Source organism: Triticum dicoccoides, chromosome 4A, assembly GCF_002162155.2.
Source record: "Triticum dicoccoides isolate Atlit2015 ecotype Zavitan chromosome 4A, WEW_v2.0, whole genome shotgun sequence".
NCBI lineage: Eukaryota > Viridiplantae > Streptophyta > Magnoliopsida > Poales > Poaceae > Triticum > Triticum dicoccoides.
Genome location: NC_041386.1, coordinates 573,525,707 through 573,539,479, shown reverse-complemented (window position 1 = coordinate 573,539,479; position 13,773 = coordinate 573,525,707). Strand labels below are relative to the sequence as shown.

General features: G+C 48.4%; 2 protein-coding genes across 2 annotated transcripts in view; both read right to left on the bottom strand.

Annotated features, from left to right (window-relative positions):
* Positions 1-7,492: 7,492 nt before the first annotated feature.
* LOC119286859 (probable protein kinase At2g41970) lies at positions 7,493-9,808 on the bottom strand. Its single transcript, XM_037566326.1, has 4 exons — positions 9,659-9,808; positions 8,482-9,263; positions 8,277-8,363; positions 7,493-8,050 (listed from the first exon to the last, which is right to left on the bottom strand). The coding sequence occupies exons 1-4, from the start codon at positions 9,738-9,740 to the stop codon at positions 7,931-7,933; spliced, it is 1,071 nt and encodes a 356-aa protein (XP_037422223.1). The 5' UTR covers positions 9,741-9,808; the 3' UTR covers positions 7,493-7,930.
* Positions 9,809-11,005: 1,197 nt separating this feature from the next.
* LOC119286858 (protein NRT1/ PTR FAMILY 8.3-like) overlaps positions 11,006-13,773 on the bottom strand; it is a 4,182-nt gene continuing 1,414 nt past the window's right edge. Inside the window, exons 2-5 of the mRNA XM_037566324.1 lie at positions 13,509-13,614; positions 13,209-13,426; positions 12,287-12,843; positions 11,006-12,071 (exon numbers count right to left, since the gene is read on the bottom strand). Of these exons, the coding sequence (XP_037422221.1) occupies positions 11,249-12,071; positions 12,287-12,843; positions 13,209-13,426; positions 13,509-13,614 (1,704 nt within the window). The 3' untranslated portion in view covers positions 11,006-11,248. The remainder of the gene's footprint in view (positions 12,072-12,286; positions 12,844-13,208; positions 13,427-13,508; positions 13,615-13,773) is intronic.

Sequence of the window (13,773 nt, the reverse complement as noted above, 5' to 3'; positions counted from 1 at the left end):
CCGACACCCCTTAAATCCAGCCTAAATTTATGATAGATATAAGGAGGCCCAAACACATTTGCCATGTTAGCCCAACCCACCATGACCCGCATAGACCACACGAGTGCACCATAATTTCACTTCACTCTTAATTTCACTTCACCATAATTTCATTTCAAACTAACAATTTGAACTTAATACTCTAGATGCATGCTGGATAGCGGTCGATGTGTGGAGTAATAGTAGTAGATGCAGGCAGGAGTCGGTCTACTTGTCTCGGACGTGATGCCTAAATACATGATCATACCTAGATATTCTCATAACTATGCTCAATTCTGTCAAATGCTCAACAGTAATTTGTTCACCCACTGTAAAATACTTATGCTCTCGAGAGAAGCCACTAGTGAAACCTATGGCCCTCGGGTCTATCTTCCATTATATTAATCTTCCAACACTTAGTTATTTTCATTTCATTTTATTTTACTTTGCATCTTTATCATAAAAATATCAAAAATATTATATTATCATATCTATCAGATCTCACTCTCGTAAGTGACCGTGTAGGGATTGACAACCCCTTATCGCGTTGGTTGCGAGGATTTTTTTGTTTTGTGTAGGTGCGAGGGACTCGCGCGTAGCCTCCTACTGGATTGATACCTTGTTCTCAAAAACTGAGGAAAATACTTACGCTACTTTGTTGCATCACCATTTCCTCTTTAAGGAAAAACCAACGCAGTGCTCAAGAGGTAGCAGTCCCCACCTGGCGGCCACCCAACCGCCACCGGTCGTCTTATTTATGACGACCACCGACAGCGGGCCCACGCGTCAGCCAATGGAAGCGTCCTTTTTTAACCACGCGTGCGGTGGGGTCGGCCTCATCCACTTCTCCCGTCCACATCTGCCCCCCACCACTCTCTTTGCTTCCTCGCCGGCGACCGAAAACCCTAGCCATGGGCCTCTTCGGCAGCAGCAGTGGCAAGGGCAAGGGCACCCCCGGCGCCTCGTCCTCCCGTGCTCCCCTTCCTCCTCCTCCAGTAGCGATGCGTTTCCGCCCTGGTTGCCGGCGCCTGCACATCCCGGTGCACCAAGCGTGGTGGCCGTGTACAGGCAGCCATTGCCGTACCCCGATGTCACGCTGCCGCACCGTTGGCATCTGGATCCGCAACGGATCCCGGTGCCGGTGGTTCCTCGTACCCAACAGGCGCATGACGACGAGGTGCAGGCGCCACGCGCAGCTCATGCCGGAGCAGCGTCGGCTGCCAGAGTACGCTGCCGACTCCCCCAACTGGGAGGCGTGGTTCGCCCTCGAACACGAGGAGCAATGGCGCTCGGGTGTCGATGCCGTCCCGCCGTCGTTCCCATCGCCGCCCCCGCAGGTAGAGCCGGAGGACATGGAGGCGGAGGCGGAGTACCAAGCCGCCCTCGAGGAGGCCCTGCAGCACGCGCTGGAGGCTAGCCGCCTCGAGGAGGACACGCACTGGGATGGGCTGGAGCAAGCCCTTGCCCTGTCGGCAGCGGAGGACTCTGTCCACACCCCACTCTTCGTGCCGCCACCGTCGCCGCCCGTCCATCCCAAGTCGGAGCCGGAGCCGACGCGTAAGCGCTCCCCGCCTCCACCCACTTGGCCGGAGGAGGCTTACTCGTGGACAGGTCAGTACCGCGAGTGGGTGAGCGCGCCTCCCGTCCACTTTGTCGCGACGCCGGAGAAGGAGGCGGCCCACCTCGAGCGATGGAAGGAGCACTGGCTCTGCCAGGAGCAGGCCGACGGCGAGGAGCAGATGCGCTACGACGCCATGCTCCAACGCGACGCGGAGGCGCTCCGGCTCGAGGAGGAGGAGGAGCGCGCGCGGCTTGCCGCAATGCCGCCGGCCCAGCAGACGCCGGAGGAGGCTGCCCTGACAGCGTACCAGGCGGCGTTCGGGTGGGCTGGCCCTGCTCCGGTCTTCATCGACCTCACTGACGATGGCGGCATCGACGGCAAGGGCAAGAGTAAGGCCGATGACGTCTAGGGCAGTGTGCCAGGCGGCAGCAGGCGGGCGCAGACTTTTTTTAATGTTTTATTTAATGTTTATTAGATTTAGGTGGACTTTGACCGGCGTTTGACCGGCCACTTTATGTTTAATTTTGTTGATTTCATGCAACTTATTTTTTTTCTTCACGGCGGCATATTTGGGTCGGCCTCTCCGTTGGGCGGTCAAGCCGACCCATTTTAAAATGCGGACGCGCATGTTTGCTTGGTCGATCTAAACAGACCAAAAGCGGACAAAAGCATGTGTCCGTCCGGGTCGCCCCGTTGAAGTTGCTCTTAGGGTACTGAATATGAGGTATACTAGATCATTGATGGCGCGCGTTACTGCGCCCGTCTATTTTGTCAGTTAAATAATATAATATTTGTAAATATACAGACACATGGACGCAAGACGAATGAAACTTTTGCAAAAACTCGACCGTAACATTACTCAGTTATCGAAGAGCAATTTTTTGCAAGAAAGTAATGTGGTAGTAGAGGAGAGCTCGCATTTGTCTTGTGTCTAGTGGACTTGGAAGTTGATTCGAGTTTAGACTTACTGGTCGTTCCTTAATGTAGACTCTTGATGGGTACTTAATAAATGTATTTGAAGGGGAGTTTTTGCAATGTACACAATCCTAATTTATTACCTATTTATATTCAACTATTTGTTGGGAGAGGAGACATGAGTTTGATTGACTTTGGCTGGATTTGTGCCATCAGTCAGTTCATAGGTGGTCAATAAAATTGGGTTGTTATGAAAACATACACAACAATCTAGTATTAATAAAATAAACCGTCAATAAGATGACAATCACCAGGAGAAAACAAATATGTACATGTAATTTGACAACCTTTCAATGTTGATTTTAAGCATGGTGCATCGATGAAATCTCCACTAATTTATACCCAGTGGACATCCATCTTCAACAGCAAAAAATAAACTCTGCTTGATTCTTGAGGCATTATTACATCCATGGACGAAGATTCCTAAAGAATGAATTTAATTAGATAGGTAATAAAATAGCACTGAAATGTACCATACAAGGAGCCTATAGCAATAAGATCTTTCACTTATTTAAGAGCAATCCAACTGAACGATATTTGCAGGAAGTCGTAAATTGGCAGCAATATATGATACGTGAAGAGGCCATCCAAAATATATCATCATGGAGAAGGGTCGACTTGCACAAAAGAAATAATGTCCAAAGTGGCTACCGATGGGCAGTTGAACACCTTGCACCACATACAAAAAGAAAAGCTCACAGTTAGAGCACGTAATATCATGAGCAAGATGGACAATATAATCAGAAACTCAGAAAATAAAGAAAAATGATAACTATCACAGGTCGCATACTGGACACAGGATGGGACAAGGCACCATGAGGCCAAAATTTTCATATAACATTAGCACATATTAGTAGTGTGAAAATATATTTTATATGGCAAAAGGAAACCATGTGTATAGCTGACATGTAGATGAATGGGATGCAAATAGATTAGTACGACCATAATATGTCTTTTTTAAAGATCAAAATATGTCTTTTGACCTGTGTCTCAATATTCCTAAAAAAAGCATATAGTTGGAGTAACATTTCATGGAATTTTCAACTCTACTTGAATCAATCAGAAGCTATTTTAGGTGTAATAAATGTCAATATAATAAGAGAATTCCCACCTGCTTTATATGTTCGCCCGCGCACTCAATATTTCCCTTCGGTAAGTCCTGAATAACCGCATGATTCATCAAATAACCAACACTGTAAAAAAAAATATAAGTGCATGTGAATAGAAAATACTCCTAGTAGTTGTAGTGCTTGTTAACCCATCCACCAATTGCTACCAAAACTAAATAAACTCAACTCACATCAACCTGAAACTGAAGAGATTGAAAGCGGTAGGGGGGGATGTGTTACCTGGAGTTTTTCAGATATAAAACGGTCACATATATATCCTATGAAACTGTGAAGTCCCAAAAATCAGAATCAGTCGCGCAAAACAAGTATCAAACACTTAGCAGGCCCAAATGGTAATACTCCTGAGAGAGATTATTAGAAAGGGCATGGAGAGAAATCTCAACCAAGGGAGAAGACAGAAGGGTGCCAGATCAACATGGACGGATCTGCACAAAATGAAGCTTGAGATAATGATGAGAACCCATAGTGAGAAGGGCACGCAGATGATGGAGGAGCTGCTTGGTTCTGCTCCCGGAACAACAGGAGAGCATGAGGCGACGGAGCAGATATTTACAAGCACACGAACTAAAGCAGGTATAGGCTGCCAAAGCAATAACGTACCTCTACTAATCAACGTTGCGAGTAGTGCACATCAACCGCTATGAAAGCTTCCAGGAATTGATGCTTCAATGCTTCCTTTAATGCCGGCAGATCGAACATCGATCTGATTTCCGCCGTCCCGTTTCGCATGTTTCTACCGTTTCAGTTGTCGAGATGTACGAGGAGATCCACGTTGGTCGCTGACTCCCGCATCATCGCCTCCCCGACATTGCTTCGGCCCGCCTTGGCCAGCCGATCAGGAAGGCCATCTGCCGTTTGCTCGATCGCCATCTCTCTTTGGACTCGATGTTTTTCTTCTTCTATTTTTTTAAGCAAACTGAAATGTGATCCAGCTGTTGAGCTGCTCGGTGGGCTTTGTCCGATGCTAGGCCCGCAAGTCTTTTTTCTGGCATACCCCGCACCCTAAAAGGTCCCAATTAATGAGAGAATGCCGATTTTGTTCCAGGAGCAGCGGCCCATACAACATCCAGCCCAGCTGCAGGAAGTGTTTCGCTGAGAAATTGATCCAACGGCCACAAAACATATAGGGGATGGATTAGACGGTTCAGAATGGTGAGGGCGTGAGAAGCCTCCTAGAGTGCACAATTATAATGTCTTTAAATGAGTGCGCGCGCGCGGCGATTTTATGATTAATCGGTCACTGTGCAGGACATATAGTGTTCGATATATCGATCTACAGATGCTCTCACGCGGCGCATAACCGTAGGCGCGGTGACGCCGACGACGAAACGAACCCGCCGGAGCGGAGGCCGAGCGCTCGGGGCCGCAAAGCAAGCGCGGCGAGCACGCGTGCGTGCGTTGCGCGCGCTGTCACGCCACGCGGCGGCAACGGCTCGGCAACGCCGCCAGCGCCAGCGCCGTGCCGTCCCACCCGCGGGCGCGCCCACGGCAACGGCCTGGACCGGGCAGCAGCGATCGCCTTTCCCTTTTCTTTCGAGATCTTTCCTTGTTTCTTTTCTGGGTCTGGCCGAGTCGCGTGGCGTCTCTCGGCAGGGCGTCGGGTCGGGGTTGCCACTTGCGGACAGGGGCACGTGACCCGCACGTGGCCACGGCGGGCCTCCCCATATGCGGGCTAGAACCTTCAATGCTTTATCCATCGCCATGGGAGCTGCACCTGCGTGGCTGCTGCCTGCTGGCCAACGACACCCATGTCGACGCCCGGGCTCGTGCCTCACTGACATATGGCGCCTTCTGCGCATGGGCCCCGCTGTCAGTCAGCGACTCCTGTCCCTGACTCCCTCTACACCACGGTCTTCTCTTCCAACATGTACGCCACTGCTATGGCAATGTTCATGGCCAGCTTGCGTGCGTTGTTTATTTGGCTTCCAGAGGCCTCTCGGCGGGTGCATGTTTATAATATAATAAGTCGCCCCTGACGTCGGATTGATGCGTTGTTTATTGGGCTTCCAGAGGCCGCTGGGCACGTTTCAGATGAGTTTCCTGCTCCAGGATTGATGCCGCCTCTGACTGTAAATAAACTCACGTTAGGCAGCGGACTGAGAGAGTGATGGGAGAAAGACATTCCACTGGCATGTCCAATCTACTGTTTCCATGCATCGATGCCCGAAACGAAACTCTGAGAGGGCGCTGCCATGATCGAGTCACGATGGACGATGCAACTAGCATCACCATCTCTATTCAACCGAGGCAACAACGAATAGTTAAAACCCATGTCTTCCAGAAATATGAGTCCTCCAGAAATATCCCAAAGCTACGCCCGGCATCGATGTCAGTCAGCAGATTTCCGATCATAGAAATATGAGTCCTCCAGAAATATCCCAAAGCTACGCCCGGCATCGGCCGATCTTGCTGTTTTGACCTTTTTCGTAAAGTTCAGCCAGATTTGACCTTGATTCGTAAAAATTTCGAGATTTGACCCTTTTATTGTCGTCATTGGTCTCGGCGGTAGGGTAGCACGACCTACCGCCTGGGTCTGTGATGATAGGATTTAACTACGCTGTCACGTTCGTTTGATGTCAAAAATACCTTACGGCTAAGGTATTTGACGGTAGGCTGTATAATTTTACTGTGTTCTTGCCGATCGGCCTATGAGCAAGACGCAGAGCCGACAGCACCACATGCACGCATGCACCATTGCAATTTAGGCCACCGAGTTAGATACTACAACCCTAGTAGCTCGTCCTCTAGCACGCACAGTTAATACCCCTGGTGTACTACTTCTAGTGCTAGTCTTCGTCTCAGTCTAGTCATGCATGTAGTCCATGTCTATCAATTGTGTAAGTGTGTGAGTCCAGAGTAAAGCCTGCCATCCATTGTTTAAGAGCAAGTGTAGTACAAGATCTAGTGAGCAGGCTATAGCAGATGCCATGCCATTAAAATCCTAGGTGGAAGAAAGAGAAAGGTGAAGAGAGAGGACATCTGGCGCTACATGTGCAGCCCGCGTGCATTAGGCTAGTCATAGTGGGGTAACTTAGATAGTAACATAGCGCACTTAAATTTTTTTTGCTTATGTGGCAAGTAGTTAATGAGAAGTAGTAACATAATATGTTACTGTAACATAGCGCTTTTCAAGACAACATGAGTCTACACGCTATTAAATGAGGCCACATATGACACTAATACTATATTACTTTGCACTATGAAGATAGTAACTTAGACTAGTGTCATGCATATGATACTAGTCTAAGTTACTCCCCACTATGACCAGCCTTAGCACACAAAGTTTGCATGCAGTCTGCGCTAGCTTCTCCATCCCAATCACATGTCTCCTTTCACATGCACAAATTAAACACTACAGTTAATTAGTAGCTATTGCTACGAATCCGTAGGTCCTGTGGGAACTACACACACACATCATTATAGAGGCAGTAAGGTCGATGAAGACTGCCTCCCCAATGATTTCAAAATACATGCCTTGATTTTTTTAATAGATTTTCAATACATTTTGAACATTTTATTGGCATTAAACATTTCTTAAACTACGTGAACATTTTTGTACATTATATAAACATTTTTTTAAATGTCAATATTTTTTTCGAAACGCGTGAATATTTATACCAAATATTACATACATTTTTTAGTGGTGCATAACAATTTTTATACTACGCGCGGATATTTTTTTATATCGTATAAACATTTCTCAAACATATCACATACAATTTGTTTGAAATGACGCATGCATTCATTGAATGATACGAAACATTGTTTTAATTATGCGAACATGGCGGGCGACTCAGTGCACTGTGCGAGTCTGGTCTCTGCCTCTATGTAATAAAGGAACTACCTCATGCGAGCAGTGGTTGTGTGGGCTTGATGACGGGCAAGTAGCAACAGTCGGCCAGGCTGATCCTTGGGCCTGTTAAAGCCCATCTAGTAGATTTGCCACTGCTATACCACCTTCCCTAGAAAACCCTGTCTGGTTTTGCCAAGTTTTGTTGCCCATTTCGAGAGGCTCAAGACCCTATCTATTTTTTGGAGAAACGCAACAGTGACGTAAACACTCACGTGCATACATGCAATGCACCCACATGATTGTATACTGAATAAATTCGGAAAAAAATGAGCATTCTAGTACGATTTAAACATATGAATGCGGCTTCCACCAAAAGAAATCTAGCTGCAGGAGAGGGCTAGCTGCGGGAGAGGGCGAAGGCCTTGACATGCATGACATGGATCTCTCTCTAAGCTAGTGATCTCCTCCTCCCGGACGGGCACCGACAAGTGGCTGGAGAGCCTTGACGACAATGGTCATGTTGGGCCTGAAGTCGGCTTCGTACTGCACGCACAAGGCCGCCACCGCCGCGAGCTGAACACAAGCAAAGAGATTCATCAGTTAAAACCAATGGAAACGAATAGTGTGTTATGAAAAAATAGCGTGATCCTTAAAATATGCTATTAGCGTGCAATATCGTGCTAATAGCAACTATAGTATGCTATTAGCGAGGAATTGCATACTGATTTATTTAGCGAGACATTTCTGAGAATGCTATAGCGTACTATTAGCGAGGAATTTCTTGAGCTGGATTACGCACCTTGGCCACTGCTTTTGGCGGGTAGTCGTTGTTGAGCTTGGGATCGATGCACTGCATGACCTTGTCCTCGCTCAGTCTCGGCGTGGCCTGCAATGCAGCAGGATCAATGTCGATCGTCACACATGCATTCTTGACTGGTCTAAACGCTCTTATATTTTTTTTTTCGAAGGGAGTACAAGCAAACAAGGAAGAAATATGTACGTACCCAGGTGACGAGGCTCTGCTGGCCTTTGGGCATGGTGTGGTCGACGGGCTTCCTGCCGGTGAGGAGCTCGAGGAGGACGACCCCAAAACTGTAGACGTCGCTCTTGTGCGTGAGCTGGCCCGTCATGGCGTACTCGGGCGCGTGGTACCCAAACGTACCGAGCACCTTGGTGGAGTGGAGGCGCGCGGCGGTGTCGGCGGACTGGTTGGTGAGGTTGAAGTCGGCGATCTTGCCCTCGTGGCCGTCGAACACGAGCACGTTGCTGGAGCGGACGTCGCGGTGGATCACGGACGGCTGCACCTTCTCGTGCAGGTACTCGAGGCCCCTGGCGGCGCCGAGGGCCACCCGGGCGCGCTGGCCCCACGTGAGCGCCGGCCCGGGCTCGGCGCCCTGCACGCCCTTCTTCCCGTGCAGGATGTCGTAGAGCGAGCCGTTGGTGGCGAACTCGTAGAGCACGATCCGGTTGTTGAGCTCCAGGCAGTAGCCCAGCAGCTGCGTGAAGTGGCCGCACTTGAGCCTCGACACCACCGACAGCTGCGCGCAGAACTCGGCCTCCGACTGCCCGGAGCCGCCGTTGTCGAACATCTTGACGGCCACGGTCTCCCCCGTGGCTAGCTTGGCGCGGTACACGCGGCCGTAGGACCCCTCCCCGACCAGCGACCGGGCGCCGAAGTTGCCCGTGAGGCGGTTGAGCTCCGCCAGTGTCACCGCCGGGACGTCGATCGGCAGCACCTTGGCTGGCCCCACGCCGTTCCTCGGCGCGTTCGGCCCTCTCGCTTGCGCTGCAACAATGAAAGGCATCTTTGATTCGCATGATTCTCAAAACATGCATCGGAATAGAAAAAAATGGCTGAAATGTCATGGCCATCTCAATCCTACAGGATTTTAGATTATTTGATTGATTGCATCACAGAAAAAACAAAGGATTCTTTCAGAGTGGTTTGAGCGGACGTTAGAAATTCTATGAGAAATAGTACCAAGAAACCCTTAGAAAAAAAAATCATATAGAATTTAATCCAGCGAATCAAGCAACCAACACACGAAGAAATTCTAATGATTCTATTCCTCTAAAATTCCTATGAAAACTCTTTGAACCAAAGGAGGTCTAAACGGTCGCATTTTAGGACAAGGAAGCGCAAATGCTTGTGGAACCTAACGGATAGTGTTATGTAAGAACCTGGTGCTCGGGGGGGCGGCATGGCAAGGCTGCCGGGCGGCGGGCCGTGGTACTCCTCCCTCTCGCCGGCGCAGCACCACATCCTCCTCAACCCAAGAAACGCACGCACACGGCGGCGAACTCAAGCAAAAACAGCTCCGAGGCTAGCTGCCGGCCGGTCTGGATGTTGATCTAGCTATGTCAACTATAGACACAAGATTGAGTTGAGGCGGTCCTCGTCCTACTCCTATATGGCAGGGCAGGGCAGGGGCCGGGGTGGTGGTGGTGGTGGTTGGCTTGACAATGCGCGGCCGATTGCAAATCATTCGCTGGGCCTGGGCTACGTGCGGCCTGCGCAGTTGATGTTGCACACGTTCGTTTTCTCTCCGTGTCGAGCCAACCAACAACGTACATGCCTGCCACTGTCGGCCCTGTTTCATGTCATGTACGGCAACGGATGAGCGTGCCGTTCGCTCGTGCACCCTGACCGCCTGACCCGGCAAACACACTGGTCTCCAATCCAAGAGATTGTTTAGTTTATCTGTCGAACAACATGATTTATTTTGGACAGAGTTTGGGACTGCCAAATCAGCTAAGGTCCAGAGCTCAGAAGAAAACTGTGGTCAAACAAACTGACCTCCCACGTCTGTGCCGCAGCTCGCTCCCGACGTGCTCCCGTGCAACTCCTCACGTCTCGCCCGCCCTTGACCCTGCCCTTACATTTTATTTCTCTACTATCACAGGTTGTTGACCAGCCAACGGCAGGACAGGCCTGCGAGAAAGTGCCCATGCATGCATGTCCTCCAATTCATGTTTTTTTAATAGAGGCAAAAGATTTGCCTCGATCACTAGTAATTAAGAGGAAGACAAGTGTTGTCCGTTCAAACAAGAAAGAAGAAGAGAATTGCTCGAATAATTGTCACATCAAAAAAATTTACTGAGAAATATACACAGATTTTGAAGTGCACATGTACTCTCTCCGTTCTGAATTACTTGTCGCAGGTATGGATGTATCTAGATGTATTTTAGTCCTAGATACATCCATTTCTGCGACGAGTAATTTGGAACGGAGGGAGTACATGAGAACGCCATCGAGGAGCCTTGGCCTTCAGCTTCAGTACAACCTGCCAGCGAACTATTCTCACCAACAAAACTCAAGCTGCTTTCTTGCTTTTGATTCTCCTGCTTCCTCTTCTCGTTTCATCAGTAAATAAGGAGAGTTGAAGTTTTGACATGTAACCAAATTACCTCAAAATACGACCAGCAAAGAAAAGACCGACTCTCCCGGCAAAGGGGAGGGCATCGTCTTCCAAGCATTCAACGCCATATCACTTGCACATCTTAATAGACAACGCAAAAACCAAATGCTAAACAAGGAAACTAGAGGTGGCCGACATTGAAACTTCAAGTGAATGTACAATATATACAGGAAAAGAAAATGCATGACCCATTTTGGATTCAAATACAGAGATAATTACAGCTTGTTAAAAAAATAAACACGTGCGTCAACAGAGGGATCATGTACTGAGAAGCATATATACAGATTTTCAAGTGTACGTGTACAGGACTGCTGCTCCGACGCCGTCCAACTTCTCCGACCATCAAAGAAGCTCAAGCCGCTTTCTTGCTCTTGAACCTGTTGGCGCACAGCACGTACACCAAAAAGTTGAGAAAGCTGAGCCCCGCGAGCAGCCAGAAGAAGTAATCGAGGCGCCCCTCGTTGAGGTTGTCAGGGATCCACCCGGGCCTCCCTCCCCTGGTCGTGAAGTAGGCGACCATCGTGAGGATGAAGGCGCTGAGGTAGTTCCCGAGCGCGGTGGTGATGAGCTGCAGCGCACTGCAGAGGCTCCGCATGGCGTCCGGCGACTGGTCGTAGAAGAACTCGAGCGCCCCGATGAAGGTGAACACCTCCGAGGCGCCGACCAGGAAGTACTGAGGGATTTGCCACAGGATGCTCAGCGGAACCGGGACGTTCTGGTCCACCAGGTGCGCCTCCCTGGCGATGGCCAGCCTCTTTATCTCGAGGACCGCGGCTGCTGACATTGCGAGGATGGAGATTACCAGGCCGATGCCCATCCGCTGGAGCTCTGAAAAGCCCCTCTCCTTGCCGGTGAACCTCCTGGCTATTGGGACCAGGATGCTGTCATAGATAGGAACCCATATAATGACACTGACCACGTCGAAGGTGGATAGAGATGCTGGAGGGATCTTGAATGAGCCGATTGTTGGATCAAGCACCATCCCTTGTTCCACAAACATGGTGGACATCTGAGCATAGACGGCCGAAAACACAATTGTTGTTGCCCAGACAGGGAACATCCTTACCAATATCTTCAGTTCCTCCACCTGGGTGACGGTGCACACCCGCCATGGGTTGTTGAAGCTATCTTCTTTCACATCAAGATCAGTAATTGTAGCCGCCTTGTCCAGACATCTGGAATAAATGCTAGTTAGGATTTGGAAAAATAAAGTGAACAGATTCACGAAAGCAAAAGGCTAGTGTATCTAGTTTTTGAAGTTGGAATATATCAAAACTATATGTAAATAAGAATCAGCAACTAATAAAGTTCAAATATTTATTTGCCCTAGATCTTTACAGGTCAATAAACTGACTGGAGTTGTGGTGCTTCGCTGTACTGCTATGCTCACCTGAGTTCATCAGTGTGCTCCAATTGCCGACTCCCTTCGATTGCTGAAACCCCATCTGCTAGCTCGTACAAGAGAGAGCTGTCCTCTGGAACAGGTGCGTTCCACTTGCGCAAAGTGGCAGCAACTACCTGGCATACTCGTGTGATAGGACTGCCACCTGGCTTTTGGAATCTATAAAGTGAGGTGCCGGCAAAGAAGCTTATGATGGCAAGACCCATGAATACGGTCGGAATGCCAAAGCCTAATCCCCATCCTAAATTGTCTTGCACCCAAACCAGAAAACTGCTTGATATAAGGGCACCAATGTTTATTGAAAAATAGAACCAATTGAAGAAAGACCCCTTCTGGATTCGCTCAGCTGGATCTGTGTCATCAAATTGATCCGCTCCAAAAGATGAGACACATGGCTTGATTCCACCAGTGCCGAGCGCAATTAGGTAAAGACCAAGAAAAAATACGGTATACTGCAAAGGACTGGCTTCTGGGCAAATGGCTCCTTCACAAGATGGAGGCATGAGCATAGGAACTGATGCTGAAAGAGTCAGTACTGACATCCCCTACAATTACAACATGATTGTCAAGACAAGATACCAACCAGGTTAGCACAGAATTGAGTTTAGCAGTCAGATATGAACTAACAGCTGGTATACAAGAACTATAGGCATACTACTGGCATGAACCTTTCACAGTAATGCATACCGGGTTTAAGAGAGTATCAAGACATCTATTGTAAAAACGACGCATCACAAGCATAACTAATTTCATAGGACATACACCATACCAAAGTACTATGCTACTGTTCTAACCCTGTCGGGGAGGGTGAGCTCTCATAGCTCATACAGTGCAAGTCCTATAAATTTGAGGAATCTATAAACACTTACACATGACTTATTAGGAATAAATTTCAGTAGAGATGACTTACAATGAAGTATATTGTGGAGAACGTTGCGATCGTCCAATACCTCCCCCAGTATGCATCAGCCAGGATAGCTCCAATAAGGGGAGTCAAATAGCAAGTTCCCTGCCATGTAGTCACATTTCTAGCAGCAGAGGAGTTACCATCATGTAGTTTTTTTGTCAAGTAAGTCACAAGGTTTGTCGAGATGCCATAATAGGCCAACCGCTCACAGCATTCATTACCTACAGGTTGGTTACAATAATTATTTCACGCATACATACAGTAAACAAAAGAATGTACTTGGAGACTGCTGCAAAAAATTACCTAAGATGAATGGGCATGCCTTCCATCTGCCAGTTTTCTCCTTCACGACAGGGTTTCCCGAAAAGTCGACAGATCCATCTCCAGTGTATGTAAGTTGGTTCGATTCCTGAAATCAGGAGTATTTAGTGTGCTGTGTTATCACATAATTCATGGTCAATTTGTCAGGACTGAATAGTGATTTAAATCTAAGTAGGAGCCGAATGTACATTGATAGATAGACCCGTGTCACTTCAATTTAGGACAGTAATAAAGCATTGCTGTCTTT